This window comes from Trichechus manatus, unplaced genomic scaffold, assembly GCF_000243295.1.
Source record: "Trichechus manatus latirostris isolate Lorelei unplaced genomic scaffold, TriManLat1.0 scaffold00081, whole genome shotgun sequence".
In the NCBI taxonomy this organism is placed as follows: Eukaryota; Metazoa; Chordata; class Mammalia; order Sirenia; family Trichechidae; genus Trichechus; species Trichechus manatus.
In genome coordinates this window covers 7,749,758-7,776,544 of record NW_004444017.1, presented here as the reverse complement: position 1 = coordinate 7,776,544, position 26,787 = coordinate 7,749,758, and the positions used below count along the sequence as shown (strand labels likewise).

Sequence of the window (26,787 nt, the reverse complement as noted above, 5' to 3'; positions counted from 1 at the left end):
AGGTGGATCCTGGCTGAAAGCAGAAAATACCAGAAAGACGTTTACCTGTGTTTCATTGACTATGCAAAGGTATTCGACTGTGTGGTTCATAACAAATTACAGATAACATTGTGAAGAATGGGAATTCCAGAATACTTAATTGTGCTCATGCAGAACCTGTATATAGATCAAGAGGCAATCGTTTGAACAGAACAAGGGGGTACTGCGTGGTTTAAAGTCAGGAAAGGTGTGCGTCAGGGTTATATCCTTTCACCATACTTATTCAATTTGTATGTTGAGCATAATCGAGAAGCTGGACTATATGAAGAAGAACAGGGCATCAGGATTGGAGGAAGACTCATTAACAATCTGTGTTATGCAGATGACGCAACCTTGCTTCCTGAAAGAGGATCTGAAGTACTTACTGGTGAAGATCAAAGACCACAGCCTTCACTACGAATTACACCTCAACATAAAACAAAAATCCTCACAACTGGACCAATAAGCAACATCATGATAAATGGAGAAAAAATTGAAGTTGTCAAGGATTTCATGTTACTTGGATCCACAGTCAACACCCATGGAAGCAGCAGTCAAGCAATCAAAGGACGTATTGCATTGGGCAAATCTGCTTCAAAGGACCTCTTTAGAATGTTGAAAAGCCAAGATGTCACCTTGAAGTCTAAGGTACACCTGACCCAAGCTGTGGTGTTTTCAATCGCCTCATATGCATGTGAAAGCTGGACAATGAATAAGGAAGACCAAAGAAGAATTGACGCCCTTGAATTATGGTGTTGGTGAAGAATATTGAATATACCATGGACTGCCAGAAGAACAAACAAATCTGTCGTGGAAAAAGTACAGCCAGAATGCTCCTTAGAAGCAAGGATAGCGAGACTATGTCTCACATACTTTGGACATGTTATCAGGAGGGACAAGTCCCTGGAGAAGGTCATCGTGCTTGGTAAAGTAGAAGGTCAGCGAAAAAGAGGAAGACCCTCGATGAGATGGATTGACACAGTGGCTGCAATCATGGGCGCAAGCATAACCGATTGTGAGGATGGTGCAGGACCGGGCAGTGTTTCATTCTGTTGTATATAGGATCGCTATGAGTCGAAACCAACTCGACGGCACCTAACACTAATTGTGTAGCCTCTACCTTCCTAATATATTCAGAATCTGATCATTCTCACCACCTCGCCACTTCCAGACATCATCCTGTTTCATGACAGCCCCAGCTTCTGTCTTTGCCCCTTCTGTTGTCTGTTCTCCACATAGTAACCAGAGTAATTTTCCTTTTTAAAACATAAATCAGGTACAGCACTCAAAATCTTCTAATGAGTATTCATTACACTTGGGATAAAATCTCAAGTCTTTTCTATGACCCACAAAACGTCAAGCAGTCTGGACACTGGCTGCTCCCCTTCTTGCCCACTTGGCTGCAGCCACTCAGGCCTCCTTGCTAGCTTCCCCCTTGGAGCCATTATACATATGCTCCCTCTGCTGGCTCTTCTCCAGATATTTGCATGGCTTCTTCCCTCACTTCATTCCTGTCCCTAGACAAATCGCTTCCCCTCAGTGGCCTTGCTCCGTCTAAAAGAGCAGCCCTTTCTACTCTCCATTGCTTACTCTGCTTTATGTGGTTCATAGCCCTGGTGGCACAGTGGTTAAGAACTTGGCTGCTAACCAAAAGGTTGGCAGTTTGATTCCACCAGCTGCTCCTTGGAAACCTATGGGGCTATGGGGCAGCTCTACTCTGTCCTGTAGGGTCACTATGAGTTGGAATCAACTTGATGACAACAGGTTTTTACGGTGTTTAGCACTCATTAAAACCAATTGCCATGGAGTTGATTCTGACTCATGATGACCCCAAATGTGTCAGAGTAGAACTGTGCTCCATAGGGTTTTCAATGGCTGATTTTTTGGAAGTAGAGCGCCAGGCCTTTCTTCTAAAGTGTCTCTGGTTAGCAGGCAAGCGCATTAACAATTTGCACCATCCAAGGACCCCATTCGTTACTACTTGGCATCTTATACATATACTGGTTTATTGTCTAATCTCCTGACTGAGGGTAAGGATTTTGTTTTGTTCGTTCCTGCATCCCAAACTAAAAAAAAAAACAAAAAACCAAACCTACTGCTGTTGAGTCAATTCCAACTGATAGCGACCCTATAGGACAGAGTAGAACTGCCCCATAGGGTTTCCAAGGCTGTAAATCTTTACAGAAACAGACTGTCACATCTTTCTTCCATGGTGGGTTCGAACCGCCAGCCTTTTACTTAGCAGCTGAGCACTTAACCACTGTGCCACCAGTACTCCCTACTCGTGCATCCTAGTGCCTAGAAAAACAGTAGATGCAGTAAATGTTTTTTGACTGAGTAAATAAGCCCTCATCATTCCTTCCAACAGAAATGCCAAACTTATTTTTACTTTGCTTTGTCCCTTTCACTTATCTATCACTCAGAGTTTGCCCAGCCTTTGGCTAAGTCCAGGCTTTTTTACAAGGCAGGAATTTCCCAACGAAGGATAGGTACTTGTGTCCAAAGGAAAAGAGTATCTGTTGAGAATCATATATTTTCATACAACTAATTCCTTGAATCCTGGAAACAGTCCTGTGAGGTGATGCTACTATTTGCATTTTATATATACGATACCTGAGGCTTCAAAGAGATATCACACAGTTAAGGGGTGGAGCTGAGATTTGAACCCACATATCTTGACCCAGGAGCTTGGGTGGCACAGTGGGTAAGTGCTCAACTGTTAATCAGAAGGTCAGAAGTTAGAATGCACAAGCCATTATGCTGGAGAAAGATGTGGCAATCTGCTTCCGTAAAGATTATAGCCTTGGAAACCCTATGGTGCAGTTCTACTCTGTCCTATAGGGTTGCTATCAGCTGGAATTCAGTCGACAGCAACGGGTTTTTGGTTTTGGTTAACACATACCCAGGAGCCCTGGTGGCACAGTGGTTAAGTGCTCAGCTGCTAACAGAAAGGTCGGCGGTTTGAACCCACCAGCCGCTCTGCAGAAGAAAGATGTGGCAGTCAGCTTCCACGAAGATTACAGCGTTGGAAACCCTATGAGGCAGTTCCACTTTGTCCTATAGGTCACTATGAGTCAAAATCTACTCCACAGCAATGGATGTTTTGGTTTTAACACGTATCCCTTTTCTACTTTAGTGAAGTCCCTTCAGGGCGGGTCTTAAGTTTCATTAAAGTTAAGTGGTAGGTGGTTAGAGGGTAGTTAGATCTCTTTGCTTTCATGTAGTCATTAGGTCAATATTTAGTCACCACAAGGCTAATATATTTAATTTTAGAGAACAAATCAGGGACTATTTGCTTGGTTTGAGTTGTTTTGAAAAGTCTTTCAATTGCACTCAATTCAATTCCTGGAACAATGGTATAACTGGTGTGGTTTAAACATTTAACCTTTCACCACAGTCAATCAGATAAAGTGAGACAGACAGGATCCTACTAGATAAGAAAACCTTTTCAGTTTACAAAGTGCTTTTGCAAAAAGATTATCCTACCAACCTTGTGAGTAATAAGGAGTTTAAACAGTGGTGTGGGAGAGAGTGACCCCCAAAATTAAGTTTTAATATGTGAGTGAATAATGCAGAGGAACTAATTACTCATTTGATTGATTTCTTTTAGGAATCCTGTGATCAAACTAAAGATAGAGGGAATTGTTATGCTGTGTGAAGTGCTAATTAGGATCGGGGTGTGGGCCTTGGTATGTAGTGACCTGCTCAATAAAATAAGAGAAAACTGACAAAATACATACAACAAACACCTAATGTGAAGTCAAGGAGCCCTTTTGGAGAACCTATCTATTATTTTTTCTGGCTAAAAGACTGTGATGGCTAAGGTTGTGTGTCAGATTGGCTAGGCCATGATTCTCAGTGGTTCAGCAGATATGATGCAATCACTGTCTATGATGTGATCTGTTGAGAGCAGCCAATCAGTTGAAAGGGGAGTTTCTTTAGGGGTGTGGCCTGCATCCAATATATATGGATGTTTTGGGAAAGCTCAACCTCTCTCAACCCTGCATCCAACTTGTCAGCCTTTGACCTCTGGCTCTTGGAACTTGAGCCAGCACTGACCATCTGACCTGCAGATTTGGGGATTCCTCAGCTCCCACAGCCCCGTGAGCCAGCACCCTGCCATCTGACCTGCAGATTTTGGGTTTGTCAGCCCCTGCAACCACATGAGTCAGGAGAAGCCTCCAGCTTGACACCTGACCCATGGATTTGGGTTTTGCCAGCCTCCACAACTGTGTGAGCCATTTCCATGAAGTAAATCTCTGTGTGCATATATATATAGATAGATAGATATATAGATAGATAGATAGATAGATACCCTTCACTGGTTTTGCCCCTCTAGAGAACCCAGCCTAAGACATTTGGTACCAAGAGTGGTTCTAGAGGAACAAAATAATATGGATGAGTTTTCTAAATTGGTTCTCAAGTCTGGCGAGCCTTAAAGGCACTGATGACTCTGCCTGCATTAGTAAAGAGGGCACTGCTAATCCATGGTGTGGGATTGCAATAGAAATACTCAAAATATCACCACCAATAGATCAGATATTTGTGGGAGACAAGGCTCTGGGTGATTACATATTTTATACTTTTCTACAGTTTTGTCAGAAGGAGAAGTATTAGAAAACTTGTTGTTTGGTTCTATTTTTCCTAGACAAAGTGAAAGAAAGGAATGAGTTCAAAGTTTCAGAGTCACAATTCAAGCACTACATATAAGATCTGAAAGAAAGCCTTATTTCTTGTAGTAACAGAACTAATATTGCTGAAAACCAAACCCATAGTCTTATCATAAGAGTGGCTGGTTTACAACACCAATTGAATTCCCAGCCATGAATGATGTCCCTAGGAATGAAATAGGTAGGAAATCTACTAAATATTTACTTGGTCTGTAAATATCCTAGGTTAAGTGAATGACAGTCTGACTTGAATCACCAGAATAGACAGTCACGACACTTCAATCAATTCCCAGACTTGAACGAGTTTACAGACCACAACCCCTTGAATGAAGGGGAGGCTGGGTCCTCATGAGGAAGACCCCACTAAACCGACAAAAATATATACAGTTAATCTTTCTCCCAGCCTTCCCCAAAGGGATCTGTAGCCTTTTATGAGAGTGGCTGTTCACTGGGGAAAAGGAAATAATCAGACTTTTCAGGGATTACTAGACACTGGCTCTGAACTGACACTATTTCCAGGAGACCCAAAATGTCACTGTGGCCCACTAGTTAGAGTAAGGGCATATGGAGGTCAGATTATTAATGGAGTCTTAACTTAGGTTCATCCCACAGTGGGTCCAGTGGGTTCCTGAGCCCATCCGACAATGATTTTTCCAGTTCCAGCATACATAATTGGAATAGACATACTTAGCAACTGGCAGAACCGCCACATTGGACCTCTGACATGTGGAGTAAGGGCTATTATGTTAGGAAAAGCCAAGCAGAAGCCATTAGAACTGCCCTTACCTAGGAAAACAGTAAACCAAAAGCAGTACCACATTCCTGGAAGGATTTCAGAGATTACTGCTACCATCAAGGACTTGAAAAATGCATGAGTGGTGATTTCCACCACAATCCCGTTCAACACACCTATCTGGCCTGTGCAAAAAAGAGATGGATCTTGGAGAATGACAGTGGATTGTCGAAAACTTAACCAGGTGGTGACTCCAATTGCAGCTGCTGTTCCAGATGTGGTTTCATGGCTTGAGCAAATTAATACATCTGGTACCTAGTATGCAGCTATTGATCTGGCTAATGCCTTTTTCTCCATACCTGTTTCAAAGGACCAGCAGAAGCAGTTTGCCTTCAGCTGGCAAGGCCAGCAATACACCTTTACTGTCCTACCTCAGGGGTATATGAACTCTCCAGCCCTATGTCATAATTCAGTCCGCAGGGACCTTGATCGCCTTTCCCTTCCACAAGACACCACACTGGTCCATTCCATTAATGACATTATGCTGAATGGACCTAGTAAGGAAGAAGTGTCAATGACTCTGGACTTACTGGTAAAACATTTGCATGCTAGAAGGTGGGAAATTAATCCCTCAAAATTCAGGCACCTTCCACTCAGTAAAATTTCTAGGAGTCCACGATGTGGGGCATGTTAACATATTCCTTCTGAAGTAAAGGATAAGTTGTTACATATGGCCCCTCCTACAACTAAAAAGGAGGCACTGTACCTGGTGGGCCTTTTTGGGTTTTGGAGGCAACATATCCCTCATTTGAGTGTGCTACTCCAGCCTATTTATCAAATGACTGAAAAAGCTGCTAGTTTTGAGTGCTGGCAAGAACAAGAGAAGGCTCTACAACAGGTTCAGGCTGCTGTGCAAGCGGCTCTGCCACTAGGGCTATATGATCTGGCTAATCCAATGGTGCTTGAAGTGTCAGTGGCAGATAGAGATGCTGTTTGGAGTCTATGGCATGCCCCTATTAATGAATCACAGCAGAGACCCTTAGGAATTTGGAGCAAAGCCCTACCATCCTCTGCAGATAACTACTCTCCTTTTGAGAAACAGCTTTTGGCTTGTTACTGGGCCTTAGTAGAGACTGAGTACTTAATCATGGGCCATCAAGTCACCATGCAGCCTGAGCTGTCCATCATGAACTGGGGGATGTCTGACCCACAGACCCACAAAGTTGTACATGCACAGCAGCATTCCATCATTAAATGGAAGTAGTACATGTAAGATTGGACCTGAGCAGGACCTGAATGCAGAAGTAAGTTGCATGAGGAAGTGGCTCAAATGCCCATGGTCTCCACTCCTGTTACATTACCTTCTATCTCCCAGTCTGCACCTATGGCCTCATGGGGAGTTCCTTATGATTAGCTGAGGAAGAGAAAAGTCATGCATGGTTTACAGATGGTTCTGTGCGATATGCAGGCACCACTCGAAAGTGGACAGTGGCACCACTGCACACCCTTTCTGGGACCTCCCTGAAGGACAGTGATGAAGGGAAATCCTCCCAGTGGGCAGAACTTCAAGCAATGCACATGGTTGTTCACTTTGATTGGAAGGAGAAACGGCCAGATGTGTGACTGTATACCGATTCATGAGGGCTGTGGGCAATAGTTTGGCTGGATGGTCAGGGACTTGAAAGGAACATGATTGGAAAATTGGTGACAAGGAGGTATGGGGAAGAGGTATGTAGCTAGACTGCTCGGAATGGGCCAAAGAAGTAAAGATATTTGTGTCTTATGTGAATGTTCACCAAGGGATGACCTCAGCAGAGGAAGACTTTATCAAGTGGATAGAATGATGCGGTCTGTGGAAACCAGTCATCTCTTTCCCTAGCCACTCCTGTCTTTACCCAATGGGCTCATGAACAAAGTCGCCATGGTGGCAGGGATGGAGGTTATGCATAGGCTCAGCAACAGAGAACAACGCTGAGTCCCTGATATGGCACCATTCTGCAAGATCAGCCAGCAACCTGTTGGCAGGTTGATTACATTAGACTTCTTCCATTATGGAAAGGGTAGTGTTTTGTTCTTACTGGGTTAGACACTTACTCTGGATACAGATTTGCCTCCCCTGCATGCAATGCTTCTGCTAAAACTACCATCTGTGAACTCACAGAATGCCTTATCTACCATCATGATATCCCACACAGCATTGCCTCAGATCAAGGGACTCACTTCACAGCAAATGAAGTGTGGCAGTGGGTCCATACTCATGCAATTCACTGGTCTTACCATGTTCTTATCATCCTGAAGCAGTTGGCTTTATAAAATGATGGAGTGGCCCTCTAAAGACACAATTATGGTGCCAGGTAGGTGGCAATACTTTTTTGCAAGGTTGGGGCAGTGTTCTCCAGGAGATTGTATATGCTCTAAACCAGTATCCAATATATGGTGCTGTTTTTCCCATAGCTAGGATTCATTGGTTCAGGAATTGAGGGGTGGAAATGTGAGTGCCACCACTCACTATTACCCCAAGTGACCCAGTCGCAAAATTTTTGCTTCCTGTCCCTGCAACTCTGTGCTCTGCATGTCTAGAGGTCTTAGTTCCAAAGGGAGGAATGCTCCCACCTGGAGACACAACACTGATCCCATTGAACTGGAAGTTAAGAATGCCACCTGGCCACTTTGGGCTCCTCATACCTCTGGTTCAACAAGCAAAGAAGGGAGTTGCCATATTGCCTGGTGTGATTGATCCTGACTACGATGGGGAAATCAGATTGGTCTTACATAATGGAGGTAAAAAAGAGTATGTCAAATACAGGAGATCCCTTAGGGTGTCTCTTAGTACTACCATGCCCTGTGATTAAAGTCAATGCAAAACTACAGCAACACAATTTGGACATGACTGCTAATGGCCCAGACCCTTCAGGAATGAAGGTTTGGGTTACCCCACCAGGCAAAGAACCACAACCAGCTGAGGTGCTTGCTGAGGATAAAGGGAATACAGAGTGGGTGGTGGAAGATGGTAGTTCTAAATACCAGTCACAACCACGTGTCAACTTGCAGAAATGACTATAATGGTTTTTAGTATTTCTTCATTGTTTTGTTATACATGTATGTGTGTATAGATAGATATATATAGCAAATATCTTTGTTTTCTTCCCTCCCTTATTCCATTACTTATTATAAGATGTAAGATGTACACAGGGCTAGTGCGTTTTCAGTTGTATGCATTAGTTATATCATGTTAGGCACAAGTATGACTTTATAATTGTCTTTATTTAGAGATTATGTATGGTTTAAGAAGATCTGTACAGGTACCAAGTTGACAAGGGGTGGACTGTAATGGTTGAGGTTGTGTGTCAACTTGGCTAGGCCATGATTCTCAGTGGTTTAGCAGATATCATGTAATCACCATCCATCATGTGATCTGTTGTGAACAGCCAATCAATTGAAAGGGAAGTTTCCTTGGGGGTGTGGCCCGCATCCAATATATATGGATGTTTGGGCAAAGCTTGACCTCTCTCAATCCTGCTTCTGACTTCTCATCCTCTGACCTCTGGTTCTTGGGACTTGAGCCAGCTGCCTGCCATCTGACCTGCAGATTTTGGGATTTGCCAGTTCTATAGCCCCGAGCCAGCAGCCTGTTGTCTGACCTGCTGATTTTGGGTTTATCAGCCCCTGCAACCACATAAGTCAGAAGCCTCCAGCCTGATGCCTGACCCACAGATTTGGGACTTGCCAGCCTCCACAACTGTGTGAGCCATTTCCTTGAAATAAATCTCCCTGTATATATGCTTACATATATACACTTCACTGCTTTTGTTCCTCTAGAGAACCCAGCCTAAGACAAAGACCTTGGACTAGCTACTTAACCTGTTTGAGAGCAACGTTTCTCATCTATAAAATGGGAGCACTTATCTCACAGGGTAGTTGTATCTAATACAGAGAAGCCCACTCAATAAATGTGTATTGAATTAAATATTCTTTCCGTGTGTTACCATCCATCATCAACAAACAAAATCTTGTAGAATCTTAGCTTGTTTGGATTTTTTTTAACTATTCAGATATTTTATAGTTTAGGTAGTCCCCGATTTATGACGTATTCCAGTTATGACATACTGCACTTAAATGACTGTTTTTCTTTGTACATCTTATCATTAGAAATATGTACTACATACAATGTTGCAGCGCATAATTTGCTGATGTTATCATTCTCAGATGTTCACTTGCAGATGTTCAAAGATCAAATTTATAAAGATACTGATAGTAAAAAGCAATAATAAAAACAAAAACAAAAAAAAGTATTTGACTTACGTCACAACCAACTTACCACATAATCATCAAAACTGAACCCCGTGGTAAATCAGGGACTACTTGTATTTTCAAAATGTATTCACTCCTAAGGTATCTTGGGACATGTATAAATAAAAAAAAAAAAAAACAAAAAAAAAAAACAACACCTTAAAAAAAGAAAAAACACGAGGTATACCACAGGGCACAAACCAGACGAAATGAATGATTCACTTCCTGCCCTAAAGTGTGGCTTGTAAGGGTGAAAGCGGACAGCTACTCCACTGAAAACATCTTTGCTGTGTACTGAACAGCAAATTAAACCCTTAGAGCTACTGCAGTGCACTCACGACTCAGTTAAAATGGACTCTCATAACTGCAACCAAAACAAAGTGAACAAAAAGATTCACTGATACGGTCAATGATAATCTTTAAGCACTTGCTTCTTATTGCAACAGCTGAGGATGGGTAAGGTGGTGAGCATCACAACCTATGAGGAATGTAATAGCCCAGGAAGCAGACCTGAAGAGAGGCACCACTAAAAACCAGGCAAAAACTTTCCATTAGAATGAAACAGCAGCCAATATTGTCATAAGCATTTAACACGTATTAATCTCATTTTAAGGTCCCTAAGTGGCACAAAGGGCTTTGCTCGACTGCTAAAGGATGGCGGTTCAAACCCACCCAGTGGGAATTGACTCGACAGCAACTAACAACAATCTCATTTTATTATCATTGCAACCCTGTAAGCCACGTGTCTGTAAAATGGGAACACTCCACTTCACAGGTGGCTGTGTCTGATAGGATATGGTGCACAGGAAGAACTTACTTCTCAGCGGTTATTAAGTTCTCTGCTGAAATCAGTACACTTTTACTATCTCCCTGCCTGCCACCTCTTCTTACTTTCTCCCCAATCTCTACAAGTTGAATCTGTATTCTCAAGCTGTTCCCTGTGCCTCAAAATAATTTCTCCCTTGAACCACAGAGCAGAATGGCAAACTTGGCTTTACGTATTAGTATTGTATCTCCTTATTAAGAGAATCTTGGAGCTAGAAGATGCTTTTAGAGGTCTAGTCCAATTAATAAATTACAATGTTAGTTCCTTTTTCTTTTCAGAGGAAACTGTGGATCGACATGATTAAATGATTTGCCTGGGTTTTAGAGAAGTAGTGTTGCCCAGAATCCAAGTCTACTGACTTCCAAATTCCAGGGCTATGTGCTGTTTCCTAGAGGTTAGCTGCAAAATGAAATGTATACAATAGGCGGCATATCACTGGTATATTTTAGAACTGGCTAGGATAGTGGCTCTGCCCATTCATGTGTGTGACTTTGAATAAGCGATAAGACTTCAAAGCCTGTTCTCTTATCTTCAAACAATATATTCAGGTTCCATGAATGGTGAATGCACACAATGTATGATGCCTAATTATTCGAGTGTATAAACAGGAAAATTTTCTCATAGGGACACATTTGAAGATTTTCCTTCAAATAGGACTAATTTTCATATGATCAGATTCTGAAAATGTTGTGTTTATTTTTACAGATGTACATTAGGGGAAAATTACTATTTGCCAACTTTATTTTCAATGGTTATAGCACATCTGCTAAAGACCTTCAAAAGCAAATTGTGAAGACAAGGAATGATTACCACATGGGGTATTTCTTACCCAATGACTTCAGAGTCAGGTAAAGTACATACCTGCATCCTATCTTATCTCACACTTTTAATTAGTAAATCCCAAAGACCAAATTTCAAGAACTGCCTTATTGTCTTGTCTCAAAACTTTTCTAGAAAGAGGTGGCTTATGTATTTAAAAGTTCAGTTTAACGAAGGCCACTTTCCCTTTAACCGGCATTAAGTCTGCAGAGCAATTTTGGAGTTTCCACAAAGGTCTCCAAGAGTGTAGGTGAGCCTAAACCGGTTCAAATCCATTCATTCATTTACATAGGACAAAGTTTGGGCCATTGGATGTTAACTTTCTTCTCAGTGTCAGTATATCTTGTCTGTCAGGGAGGTAATATAAGTCAACAAATATAACATGAATAGAATGTAACTAAATGGCTGACAGTCACTGGGAAGGGTGAAAATGAACTTCTAAATTTAAACCTGAGATATATTATTATGTGAGGCACTTGAATGATCAAATAAACAAAACTTAGGCTAATTAATCAAAGCTTCCCAGTCAATTGCTTGTCTTTTTTGGTATATTAAGAAATTCTGAAAAATACTATAATGGAAGAAAAAGAGAAAGAAGAAAGGATTTTTACTAGGTGGCTACTTAACTCATGTTGCAAACATCACAATAAAAAAGTATACACGCAAAAAAGATAAGTACAGACTTTATTAGAGACTTCTTAAGCTTAAGAGAAACAATAATACAGACACATATAAGCCTACTGTTGGGTTCTTGTAAAAATCCTTTTCAACAGTGGACAAAAATTCAATGTGATAAAACACAGAATGATTAAAGAAAAGTATTATGTTAAAAAAGGCTATAATCTCAAGTCTTCAGGTGGGGTAGGAAATGTACAGTTGTAATACATAAAACACAAGTGATCAAAATGTAAAAATTAAATATCTCTGAAAGAATATTCTCAAATGATATTAAAAATACAGCTTAACACTCCAATAAGCATCTCAAATGAAGGCAGATTTAAAAAACCTACTCTGTACCAATAGTTCACAAATTCCTATTTGCAGTGTTCATAATTAACAGTGTTAAAAGAGAGTGCAAAAGCCCCAAAAAGAATTATATTGAGAACACTTATTGTGGGTCCACTCATTTCAGGATACATCAAGAAATACGGTTAACTATGCTCATGTACTGGTACACCGATACAAGACTGGCATGTCGAAGAGTGTTTTCATGTTTAGGGAATACAAAATGTAATAAAACCACACTTTCCATTCTCTGAGTGAAAGAAACTGAATATAACACTCATCTATTTAATTCCATATAGCGCATCATAGAAAAATGAATGAGAAGAATTGAGGCATAAATTAAGAGTGAATTCACAAGATAGTAAGAATCATTTAAATCGCTCGGCTTTAAAAGGAATCAAAACCCAAAGATCATTAGATTCAAAGTCAATTGTTTTATCAAACGAGAGATTATATACACGTAGTAACTTGTGCAATGTCTTCAGTTATGCAGACAGGAAAACACTGTGTAAGAAGCAAAACATTTGAGAGAAAAGGGCAAACAAACATAAGATGATATAAAAAACAAAAATAATAGAATCCATGGGATGAAGGATTTATGTGAACTAACCTGAGGACTGAGTTCTTCAGGAAACCCTGGTGGCGTAGTGGTTAAGAGCTGCGTCTGCTAACCAAAAGGTTGGCAGTTGGAATTCATCAGGCACTCCTTGGAAACCCTATGGGGTACTTCTACTCTCACAGTCCTATTTTAAAGGATAACCCATTGACCTAGTCTTGCGGTGTGACAAGGCTTGGAGGAATAGAACAGTTTCAGGCTTCTTTCACACGTGGAATCCCTGACTGATCACAATTATTTCAAATATGGTCTAAACCTGTTGAAGAAACCACCATTATTAAAAGTATACATCTGCATTGTGCAACCATAGCCTTTGGGTTTAGGTTCCTTTCATGCCTTTTCAGAAATCCTGTCCTCCAAATTAATAGAAAAATATGTGACTATGGCAGTGTCTCACTGAGAAATGGTTATGATGTGAGATCATATGATGAATCAACTAATTCAGAGTATTTTAAAAATCCAGAGCAGCAGGGAACAAAAAGAAACATAAACTAAAAATCTTACTTTGCAAAATACTGATGTAAAATGAGGTATGAACCCATTTCCCCTATCTCCCTGCTTTTTTTCATCAGCCATAGCAGATTCTGAAATGTAGCCTACCAGGAGTCTAATAAGCAATGGTGTGTCTATGGATGATGCCAAGATTGTTTCCAGATCTGAACCTCTGAAAGTGAGCTCAAGGCAATGTGGCAGATTCCATTAGAGATGAAAGGAAAAAGGCATTAGTCTCTAGAAACAAGAATTTAAAAGCATTTAGCACTGGAGCCAGAAGAAAAAGACCAAATGCACTTTGGAAACTGTGAATGATTGATTATTCAGTTAAATGAGACTGATATCATAATGTCCAGTAAAAGTCTTTAAGAAAAAGAAAAACAAACCATTACTTTTTGGGGATTCCCCTCCCCCGCCCAGTGGCTAGGTTGTTTCAACTAAAAATAGAGATCTGATAGTAAAAGTCACAAAAACAATTTGCCTCACCAGTAGTTAATAATAACCATACAGAATTTCTATTGTGAGAAATTATTATAACGTCAAAGTCTGGGAAGTACTTTATCTTGTTACCAACTGTTATTCTTCTAATTTTAGAAGAATTTAACTAATCAATTCTTGCTAAAATGTAGGCACACATACAAAAAATTTGCCTCTTGGTGAACATAGGATGTCTGCTCAGCGTCAGGTTATCTTCAGTCTTCACACTCTTGATGTTCCAGGAATGATGCGCGAGTTTAGGTTGGTTCTAGGATAGGCCCAGGGGCCTGGTTTGATCTGGGATCCCTGGGACCATACCTAGAACAAACCCAAACAAAACCAAATTCCACGGGAGTGCTTTCAGCTCAAGTAGACTTCTGGGCTTTTCACTCATACGGACCTTCAGGGCTGTACCAGGACCACACGCCAGCCTTTAAGGGATGGGAGTGACATTTCTGGAGCCTTGTGACCATTGTCAGATGCTAGTACTGTGCCTGAGTAAGCATTATTTAACTCATGTAACATTAAGTCAGAAAATAATTTGATTTAGAAATGGAGGCAATTTCTTTAAGAATTTACTTTGGAACAGGAAAAGGATATGTAATTTCTTGGGATTTATTAAAGAGTAAACTTGTAAAAGATACGTTTTAGTTGTAGAAAAATGTTCAATAATAAAAATAAACTCATTTGTAGGTGGTCAACCTTTAGGAAATGTTACAAAAATGAAAACCATAAAACATAAAATAATAAAATTATTCCTTTCAGAAACCCTTAAGATAAAAACATGAGGTATATTTCTACAACCATATCCCAAAGAATATATATACTTTTAAGGATAGCATAGTCAGAAGTATACACAACTTAAATGCTGTCCTATTGTAATAACATGTTTGGTATGTGCCAAATGAAATTCAGCAAATAGGAATAAAATACACTAATTTCATTGCCGACAGGCTAAAATATATTAAAATGTATAGCCTTTAAAAATACCATATGCATTTTAATTTATTACATTTTAGGAGAGCCATAAAATCACCTCTTCCTTATACATGTCAAACTTTGGTTTATGTATGAATCCAGAATAAATTCATCCCTTTTTTTGATTTACAGCAATTACACTGAGTAGAATCACTTTCCTCTCACAAATATTACTCAAAGAGAATTTTTCTCCCCGTACCACTAACCTGGGTTTAGCATCCTGACTATCTCTTCTGTAATGGCAATCTCAACTCAAGAAATTTGTTTAGGTCACCTATTTTTTTATGATTATTATATCATAGCTTCTTTCCATCAGCATGGTTAACTGAAAGCTGAATATGAGATATGGCCATAAGATAAAGAGATTGATTTTCTAATTACTTTGTCTATGACAGAAAGATAAATCAACATATAGTTACTAAAACACAGTCAGCCTGTTGGGAAAACTAAGTCGTTCAATGATAGGTTTCCCCTTTCTAGATAAATATAAATTTTAATTTCAAACATTATAACATGCAAATTTCATGTTTATTTTTTATTCAAGAGAATAAAAGTTATCCTGCTTAATTATTTAACATGTTAAATGATAATTTAAACATGCTAAAATATAGAATGACAGTGGAAACTTGGTCATTCAAATATCTGTCAATATCATTTGCTCTAACCCTGATGTTTGGTAAGCTTTTAACATATATTTCCTGTAACTGAATGAAAATAAATCAAAGAATAAATGTGGTGTAATTGCTTAGAGTCTAAAAACCTTATTACTTCTCATCCCTTGATACCAATCATGAATGTTTTCTTTTCTTATTTTTCAGGCCTCAGTCTACTTCGTTTTGAAGATGAAGATACATTTCTCTGAAAAAATAAAAATAAAAAGCAAAAAATCTAGCCAAAGAAAACTCTTAGCTCCACGAGGTATCCAATTCAAACAGAAAATACTACTGAAAATGCTAACTCAAGTGGATTGGTTTTAATCAGAGCTAAGAAATTAGAATATAAAACTAACTTTAGAAAAGGTAAAGTACAGAAGGAGCCCTGGTGGTGCAGTGGTTAAAGTGCTCGGATGCTAACCGAAATGTTGGGGGTTTGAACGCACCAGCTGCTCCGTGGGAGAAAGATGTGGCAGTCTGCTCCTGTAAAAATTTACAGCCTTAGAAAGCCTATGGGGCAGTTCCACCCTGTCCTATAGGGCCGCTATGAGTCAGAATCGACTTGATGGTAATGGGTTTGGTTTTGGTTTGGTAAAGTAAAGAAACAAAGTGGTTCCTTTTATACAATAACAACGCTTCTATTTTGAGTGCAAGTATCTAATCCAGTAACTTCACTTATTTTAAAGATAGCAATGAAACTGGTAGTAATTAATAAATGTCACAAAATCCATGCGCTTAGATATAATTAAGTTCTTTAGGTCTTCATTCTCAATCAATTTACTCTTAATTTACACATAATTCTAATTAGTTCGGTCATCCGGTTTTCAAAACCAAAGCAGACTAGAAGCAGCATTATGAAGTTGGAGAAAGACTACTACTATTACAGACAGACTTAAGCAAGCAGTAACATAAATGGAGGAGTCAGAAGGACTATTAGAAAACAAAGCCATAAAAACTGAAAAAGCACAGCAGAATGGAGCCATTTACTGTAGGGGCAAATAGCTCTCAGAGTCCAATTAATCAATCAGTTAGTCATTATTAACTAGCGTTAATAATGATCATTTTGACATTGAAAAAGATGAAAATATATTTTGTATATTATTTAAGAAGACAGTAATATATGTACATTTTATAAAGATTTCCTCCAGAAATTATTCCAAAAAATGTTGATGCTTAAGGAGGTTTAAACTTTATAGAAAATTGGGATATCTAGAATGACTTATTTCCCAAATATTCAGTTAGCCAGATCTTACTAAATTAGCCACGCATGTTTAGTCTCAAACCAACAGTTCTAGAACTCTAAGTCAGGGTAAACAGAATTGAAGCTGTAATTGAAGTGCATTAAGTCTTAAATCTGTATACCATACTAAGAACAATGAACAAGAACAAAATATCCACCATTTTCCTGAAATATATACAATGGTTTATAAAAAGATGATAGTCAATTTTTCTTTTAAAGGCTGAATTCATTAATGGAGAGTCCTAGAAACACGAATATATAAAAACTGAATTAACACTTCAAATACATGGCAATTACATACTCAACCAAATCTTTTAGCAAGTTCTTAGTAAAGAATTAAGAGGCAGACAAAAGTATGTTGTGTAGCCAAACAGGTGTCATACGTCCATGCACTTTACTGACAGAAAAGGCCCTTAGCCCTCTCTCAGTCAGTCTACTTACTCTTATTTTAGACACCATTCTAGCAAGCTTGGTAATCTGGTTTCTCAGGCCACAGCAGATTAGAAGCAGCAAATTAGGGGCCTATTGCAGGAGGCAGGCACACAAGACAGCAGCAAAAAGTGACAGCTGATTATAAGGGAAGAATAAGAAACTGTGAAAAACAGACATAACTTAAAAGCATAGCAATGTGGGGTCATGTAGTAAAGGGGCATATGACATTATATATCTCAATAGGAAAAGTTAAATTACATTCAATGTACTCTAGAAAAAGTGGGGGAGTAGAAAATATGTATTAGAAAATTTCTTACTGAACTATTAAAATAAATTCACTGATTAAATGGATTTGCCTCAGTTACCTGAAAAATTAACTGTTACAAGTTGTCTGTTAATGACAACAGATAAATGACTATACTTTGGGTATTTTTTGCTGTTTTCTCTTTTTAAAATATTTGTGGCTTCATTTTTTAATAAAAGTATGAACTGCATAAAGAATAAATCGATCTTTATGCTTTGGTTGACATTCATGGTGTGATATATACTTCAGTTCAAGCGATGATTCAGCTACGTTATACCAGTTTTACGGCATTTAGTATTTACTTTGTTTCGGTGTTGAAACAATATACTATGATTAAACCAAAATCAGTGAACTTTTTCTCACATGATTTCTAAAAAATTCATCAAAATATTTCATAGTTCACATTTCTGATAGTATGTAAGCAAAAAGTGAGAGTCACCAGAGTGAAAAGACCTCTAGGGTCCCTTCTGATTAACACTTCAATGACATATGATTTTATGAAATCTATCAGAATGCAATTCTTCTTCACCTTCAACATTAAATAGCTTCAGAACTTCTATTTTATGAATCAGAATATTAGTATTTCTTTTCTAAGAAAACTAAGCCTTTAATTTTTGGATGTATTTTAGTAACATATTTATAACCAGATCTTGTTTTTAAGCTTCAAAAGCTTTATTTCCTTTTGAACTGTTGAGAAGTCAGAAATCACAAACATCATTTCACAATTCAGAAAGTAAGAGTTTTACTGGAAAAATGCCCATTGCCAACATTATTATTATTCAGTCAGCTGCACTTGTTCTAAATAGAGGGATCTGGGATTTAAACTGAGGCCTATTTCTTCTGTATTAAAGTCTTAAAACCATATTCTTAAATTTCCTTAGTAATTTGTCTTAAGTAACACATGGAGACTTGCTTATCTCCAATAATTTAAGAAATCAAACTTGAGTCAATGGACCAGTTCCCAATGAAATATATTTAGATGCTATAAATACTATTAGTTTTAATGAGAACTTAAGTTATAAGGTCAGATAATACAGATAACTTGTGAAAATAGCAGATGATCACAATCAAAGACCAGCAAGAGTCTGACCCTAGCTATGCCAGATATATAGTGTTCAAATGAAAACTAAAAAAAAAAAAAGGATATAAGCATGATGACTGTCACCAGATCATTTATTGCCATCATTTTCCTAACTGTGGACAAAGGGTAAAAATCTTGCCTTCAAGAATGGCCCAGCCTCTCACATGCATTCTTGTGTTAAGTACTAGGTTTGTTCTAGTAAAACAAACTATTAAAGTGTTCATAATAAAAGCTATCAGATGACTACTCCTAATGAGAAGTATTCTATCAAAATAATACTGTAAAATTTGGAAAGCAGAATTATAAGTTTTTCCCACAAGATTTTTTTTTTTTTTTTTTTACCCAGAAGGCTTCTTCTGGATATAGGATGGTAGCTATTAAAACTAGTCAAAGGCCTGATGACACAAAGTAAAATATTCTTAGAAAAGTAACAAACAAGAATACCTACTTATATTCAATGGCCTATTTGTTTATATTTTCTAAGGTATGCATAGCAAGAACCAAGTGGTGGAAAGAAATATTTAGACTTTCCTGTGCATAAAAATCACCTTGGTCTCATTCCAGAATCATCCACCAAGAATCACTCATGTATGTCCTAGACTCTGCATTTTAAAAATAAGCTTCTCAGGTTATTCTGATGCAGGTATCCCACTGAAACACCTGAGAAACATGGACTTAGCGTATTCTAACAAAGTTAGTCAAGGAATATTATACTCACAGGAAAGATAAAATATTTGTCTTGGAAATCTTTTAAAAGATGAAAGAAATTTTAAGAACTACATATAAAAAGAATATTCTGTTAAAGTTCCAAGATCGTTATGATTTCAACTAGTAGCGTTTTCATGGAACTAAGTAAGCAATAGTGAATCAAACATATCAGCCTAGAAGATTTGGAATTCCTAAATTAAAATTTCTTGGTCTTTAAAAATTAAAAACTGAATAAAATTGATATAATATTATCAAGATATTTTTCCCCAAATTCCATTAAATCTGGTGTAATAAAAATAGTTAAAAATTATTAAACTCTAATTTTTCCTGTTTTAAGGCGATAGGTTATGAGAAAAGATTACCAAGTTTTCCATATATTGTTTCTCCTAAATCTAAGGAAAAAAGGAGTCAATAAACTAAATAATTTAAATAAGAAAGTGAACCCAAAGTATTGGTATTTGAGAATTGTCCATTAAAAAACACGATTTTTTTTCTTGAAATTTAGCTAAATAGTAAGCTAAGCCCAACCTAAGATATTGCTCCTAAGAACTTAATTACAGCTGTCCCAGAATTTTGGCAACAGACAAAATTACTTATAGTACAAAGGATATCTACTATTCATTTAAAGCACAATCAAGTTTTTCTTCAGGATAAAAAAAGTTTTTTTTCCTTAGATCACTGAAAAGGAAAAAATCCTGTTCGGTAATGCTAAAAACAGTAAAAGTAAGTTTACTCACTAAAAATGTTAAATTATAGGAATTCAAATGTATTTTTAGGAAGACTAAAGACAATCTAGATTCATCATGTAATTTCCTTTCTAGGACAGAAGCATAAATTAATCCTAAATTTTCTCTCAAATAATAGGTATAAACTTTGTCAGTACATAGGACTTACAGGTTTCAAAAACAGTGTACTCCTGAAAATACCACTCTTTGAAAATGGAATCAACACAAAATAGATAAAATTGGACAATCTGGAAAGCAACCTCTTTTAAGAAGTAGTTAGTAAATGAAGTACTAAGCAGACAGGATGCTTTCCAGGAAGCTGACAGGATGTTTCCGGAATCACCAAGGTGGACAGGGTATATATAGCCTCAAGCAGCACTGTGAGCGCCTTATGTTAATGACACCCAATTATCTCTAGGTAAACTAATAAAATGAAATTTTTGTAAAGTTGAGGATGAGGTCTGGAGCCACAGGGATCCCATTTTGATATCATCTCTTTTAGTTGCAACAAGAATTAAAGAAGTGATAAACACAAAAAAATGAAAAAGGTTATTCTTAAAATGGCACAAAGTTTTTCTTTTAAAAATTGTTGTTAGGTGCCGTGGAGTCGGTTCCGACTCATAGCGAACCTACTACATACAACAGAACGAAACACTGCCCGATCCTGGGCCCTCACAATCATTGCTGTTTGAGCCCGTTTTTGCAGACACTGTGTCAATACATCCCCTTGAGGGTCTTTATCTTTTTCACTGACCCTCTACTTTACTAAGCATGATGTCCCTCCTGATAACATGTCCTAAGTATCTGAGACATCTTAAAATTAACCACTGAACACACATACATACAAAGAAACATAAGAAGCATGTCATGTACTTTTGAAACTACTTTTTAGTTCCAAATCCCAGCACACATCAACGGTATGAATGAAATATTTTTTTATTCAGAACCTGTATCTTTGTTTTATGACTGGTATAAACAAGGAAAATACAAACAACTTGTTATTAACATAAATAGCCGCAGTTATTAACTGCAAGAGTACAATAAAAAGGAGTCATACTAAAAGTTAATGTTCTTATCCAAGTCATCTTATGCTAGCAAATTTAGGCAAGAAATGATAAATTCATTTCTTCTTAAAAGTACTCCAAGATCGATCAGCTGAGCCACAAATAAAACCTCAAGTTTCTTCAAGACAGCCCTTACCTTTCTCTTATTTTCCTAAAAGATCTGCCATTTACAGGTAACTACTATTTTCAAAGCAATTGTTCAAACCAAGGTGTATATGTAAACTTACACTCATTTTTCCTTTCCAGTGAAATATCTAGTGTCAAAGCTAAAATACTTTCATAAATGGAAGAATATAAAATCCTTCATGTGAACCTTGACTCTTTATTTTTCTTCTATCCCATTTTTAATTTCTTGTGTTATTTGCTCTTCTTCCTCTTCTTCATCACCAAAAGTCTGTTCCTGCATGGTGGTAAAGGAGAAAGATCTGGCAGCCACTTCTGCAGCAAGGCCGGAAGTGAAGGTAAAATCCGGTGACAGCTGTAGCCGTGCCAGCCTCTGCTTAATGGAGGGCTGTACTGGGTCCTTGGGAGTTGGGTGGGCAGTGGCCAGGTCACCTACTTCTGCCTGCTGAGATTCATCTTCACTCTTATATTGGTAACACACTCTTTCTTCAGCTCCTTGGAGGAAGACTTCATTTGCAGAAATGTCTTTATTTTTACTCCCTAGAGGGTTTTCACATAAATTCTCAGTCCTACTTATTTCACTGTCAGTTGTGGAGGGCTTACTATTTTCCTCTTCAGTATCATTTTTACCAACTTTCCCCATATCTGAATTCATAGATGATTCTGATTTACTTATGGGTTCCACTGGGTCTACAGGAGACAAGGATTTCAACACAGCTTCAAAGGGGAAAAAAAAAAAAAAAAAAAGAAAGAAAAATAACTAAGGACCCAGCAATGATTTAAATTTCTAATTTAAATTTTCAGTAGTACTTTTCTTAAAAAGAATAATAAATAAACAAAATCTAAATAAAACTTTCTAGTAAAATCAATGTAAATTTATAAAGCCAGGGAACTTTACAAGAGATAAAATGCCTAAGAGATGAAATGAGATAGAGATTTGATGAAGATTTTTAAAACACCTCACATATTATCTTATTCAAAATATTAAAACAGTAGTTTTCAAAGTGTGGTCCCAAACCAAACCAACAGCAACAGCTTCAGTACGGAACTTATTAGAAATGGAAATTTTCAGGACCCACTCTAGACCTACTTAATTAGAAATTCTGAGGTCAGATCAGCTGTGTTTTACAAGCACTACAGGTGATTCTGATGTACCCTACAAGTTTGAGAACTACTGTATTAAAGACTAAGTGGCATGGATTTCACTGATAATGTGTCAGATAAAATGTCTAAAGTAATTCAGATAATAATCGTATCTTCAACACATATATTTACAAGTTAAAACAGCATGGAAGAAAATGCATATGCAATTCAACTTACTTGCCAACCACCTAACAAGATCCTGATGAAAGATAAAGCTGTAACTTCTATACATTTTATAATGACAGAGAAAAATACAAATGAAATAAGATCTGCATTCCAGATCAACTACTATACAAAGCATAATACATAAATATAATATATATCCATACGGCAGAAGTTGTCCTTGCAACGAAAATGAAGTTTTATTTAGCCCCTCTTGATGTTAGTAGGCAGTGGGTTGCTTGCTAGGCAGTCTCTCCTCCCAGTATAAGGGGTTAGTACAATACAATATATTATGAAGCATGACGGAAGAAAAAAAAGTGCTTCTTGAAGATCTGGCGTTTATTTAAAAAATATTTTTGTAAAACGTGTCCATTTCCAAGAAACAGATCCCTAAGCTGCAGTAACTCCACTAGAGAAGCAGCAACAACAGAAAAAAATGGCAACAGCAGGTTCCAGTGTAGAATTTCCCTCTCTAATTCCATTCGGACTTTACCCCTGTAGGCAGAGATGAAAACAACTCTGGAAGATGTACTGAAATTTTTCATGGGAAAAGCATTTTATGGTATCAGCAGCTTTTTACTTATTTTCACAAATTAAATCAGCATTATTGCCCTTTCAAATGTAAACTGCATCAAAAGCACATACCTGAAAAAAGACATATTTTTCTCATTGCTATATCTTTGCCCACAATGGCAACAGGATAATTTTAAAGCTATATTAAGAAAATATTAAATAAAAAAGCATAGAAGTTTATATACAATGCTATTTTCAGTCTTCATGTATGTTAGTCTACAAATCTGCTAGCCTTAAAGAATGCAACATATAATAAGTTATTATTGCTAATTAAATGGGGGGATATAATCTGTATAATGGGAGAATCAACTGACAAGTATGGTAACACAATGTAAGCCTCCAGGAGAGTAGGACTTTTTGTCTCTATCAATGCACTAGGGATACAGCAGTGAACAGTGCCTAGAATATAACAGGCACTCAATAACTACTTGTTGAATGAAAAGTTTGCTGAATGAACTCTGTGGGAGATAATAAAGCCCTTACTTAAGGAAACTGTAATTCAGTTAGAGAGAAAAAATAGCGAACACATAGGAAATAATAGTGCTCAAAACATAACTCCCATAACATCTGATTTATGTGGGCCCAATATATGGATAAGTAGGTTGCAGGAACTCTTATCTTCACTGCTACTTCTGGGAAGTTCTTAATCATTTCCCTTCTTTGCAATATGCTTTGCTGCTCAAGACTTACTATTCATTTCACTACAGTGCCAATCTGGTATGAAGGTCTGTAGTGGTAGGATAGGTGGCAGGGCTGGGGGAGTCAGAGAAGGTTTCATGGAGAAGGAAAGATTGGTAGAGAGGACAAGTTGGGGAGAAGACCATTTTTGATAAGGGAACCACATGAATTTTTTTTTTCATGACTAAAATCAGCAAATTTGGGGAACCGTACTCTAATTAGATAATATAACTAGAAGAAGATATCTATATTAGAAATAATGGGAAATATAATCTAATATGATGGACTCGTACGATGGAGAGCCCTATGACCAGAAAAAGCATTTAGATTTAATGCATCAAGAAAGGGAAAACGACTGTAGGCTTTTTAGATACAGCCATTATCAATGCAATGTTTGAGAAAGATCTGGAAGGAGCTTGCAAGTTAGCTCAGGAGAAAAAAGCAGTAAAAATGGGAGTCAGCAACGAGGCCATTATAAAATTATGAGTATGTGCTAATAAGGACCTAGGCTAGGGTCAATGGGAAGAAAGGGGGGCCAATGGGAAGAAAGAGAATGGGACAAAATCAAGAAATGAAGATCTGGACAAGACACAGTGGTAAGCCTCCTAAGAGGAAAAAACAGAGAGCTCTAATGAATTTTCAGAAATATAGGTAATCTATATACTTCTAGGGAAAAAAGAAAGGGAAAGTAAGGTAGTGATACTGAGGCTCCATGTAAATACTCTAAAATGAAGAGAAGTCCACTCTACCATATTAGAAATCCATAGGAATTAATTTCTCAGTGAGGAATCAGCTAGGTTGATATTGTCAAATATCAAGCTTCCTTCATGTCTTCCCTTCTACCCCCCATAAAGTTTGATGGAAGAAACAGGGTGAGAAACATGAATGAGTCTCAGGCAAATCTTTGGGATTAACAGTCATCCAACCTTACCCAAATCAGAGTACAGAGACAGTGGTGTACACAGAAGCCCCTTCACTGCTCATCTACTAAGGTACCTAAATCACTTAATACTGTTCCTAAATGGCCTAGGTCTTAATTCATTTTTTTCAATAGTAAACATAAGGTTATAAATTTCCTGTTTCATTGAGGTCCTTATATGTTAACATAAGGACAACAGAGTTCAGAATGTCAAATTCACTACATTTGAAAATAACATTTCATTTAAAATACTCTAAATCATTCAATTTACTGCCCATTCCAATGCAAACTTGGTAAAAAATGAAATAGCTGATGAAAAAGATGTGATTTCATATTCCCAATGTGAATATATAGCTACTTTTTTATTGCTCAAATTGAATTTGCATCTAGAAGGAAAAGTACTGTATTTACTGATGGATCCCTAAAATTAAAGCCATAAGAATTCTACAACTAAAATAAGATCCATGATTCAAGAAAAAAGAATCCCCCAAATTGAAACAACCTTTCACTCTGAAGCCAGTGCTTACCATGATCACTAAACAGAAGCTGCTTCCACTTCTGCCTTTCTGCTTCTGATGCTTTGAATCCCAGCACAGATTTTAATTCCTGGAGTACCCTCTTAGATTCTTCATGCTCACGCTTCTGTCTCTCCTTGTCTTCTTGAGACAAGTAATAAAAATCATCCTTTCTGAAATCACTATCCATATCTATCTCATCTACATAAGCTTCTAATTCCTGAAAATAAATGAAAGAAAAAACAATTTACTTCAAGCAGACAATTTTATAGTAGCATTCGTTTACTAGCACCAACCCATCTCTGAGATTGAAACTGAGGACTTGCTCTTGGCACAGGTATTTAAAACACAGTTGGGCAAAAGAAGAAAAGATAAATACCTACAGATAAATCTAATTCTTTAATAAACAAACTTAACAGCAGACGCCTAAAAAGGGTTGTGGATAAAAAAGTTTAACAACTTCAGTTGTTATTTTCCTACTTTGATACTATACTGTAGATGTAGTCAAGTTTAAAGTCATTAGCTATGTCAAAACCAATCAAAATGAGACGGGCTTGTGGTTTGGTGATATGGTCAAGGATTTTAACCTTCCTGTGGTAGGCTTTTATAGTTCTTTCTGGCTTCCCAGGAAGTCTGAATACTATTCCTAGGTTTGGGGTACACCTCATCTTACAGTTTTCCACATTTCTAAGGCAGATGGTAGGATATCTGCTCACCCATCTTCCCTTGCAGTTAAGGTTCAGGTAAATGAATTGGGATCCTCTAATCACATGTACCTGCATTAGACCTGATTTAGAAGCTTGTGATGAAAGAAGCAGGCACCTTGAGGAATCCATCCTGGCAAGGATGGTGGCAGATCAGGTTTCCAGAGGTAGAGGTACTATGGGTAGTTTTACCAGTCAGCATTGATAGAGCAAGCAGCAATGTCTGCACCCAGTGATTAGCAGTTATGTTTCCACTGGAACATTTTTTTTTTCACATACAAAAATTTATACATTGTTATGTGACTCTAATTGCCTCTAATTGCTCTCCCCATACTGTGACAGCACACTCCTCCTTTCCACCCGTTATTCCCCATGTCCATTCAACCAGCTCCTAAGCCTCTGCCTTCCCATCTCACCTCCAGACAGAAGCTGCCTGTTTAGTCTCTTGTATCTACTTGAGCTAAGAAGCACGCTCTTCACGAGTGTCACTTTATGTCCTACAGTCCAGTCCAATCCCTGTCTGAAGAGTTGGCCTTGGAAATTGTTTTAGTTCTGGGCTGACAGAGAATCCAGGGGCCATGCTTTCCAGGGTACCTCAGTTTCAGACCATTAAGTCTGGTCTTCTTCCTAGAATTTGAGTTCTGCACCCTACCTTTCTCCTGCTCCATCCAGGACTCTCTGTTGTGTTCTCTGTCAGGGTTGTCATTGGTGGTAGCTGGGCACCATCTAGTTCTTCTGGCCTCAGTTTATGTGGCCCTTTCTGTCTCTTGGGCTAATACTTTCCTTGTGTCTTTGGTGTTCTTCATTCTCCTTTACTCCAGGTGGTTGCGACCAATTGA

The 26,787-nt window shown here is 37.8% G+C and overlaps 1 protein-coding gene across 4 annotated transcripts in view; it reads right to left on the bottom strand.

Moving 5' to 3' along the window:
- Nucleotides 1–20,816: 20,816 nt before the first annotated feature.
- The window catches only part of VEZT (vezatin, adherens junctions transmembrane protein), an 89,144-nt gene continuing 83,173 nt past the window's right edge, over nt 20,817–26,787 (bottom strand). For all 4 annotated transcript variants that reach the window (XM_023735721.1, XM_023735722.1, XM_023735724.1 and 1 more), the window contains 2 exons: nt 25,257–25,464; nt 20,817–21,971 (listed from right to left, as the gene is read on the bottom strand). In XM_023735721.1, coding sequence (XP_023591489.1) covers nt 21,454–21,971; nt 25,257–25,464 — 726 coding nt within the window. In that variant the 3' untranslated portion in view covers nt 20,817–21,453. The remainder of the gene's footprint in view (nt 21,972–25,256; nt 25,465–26,787) is intronic.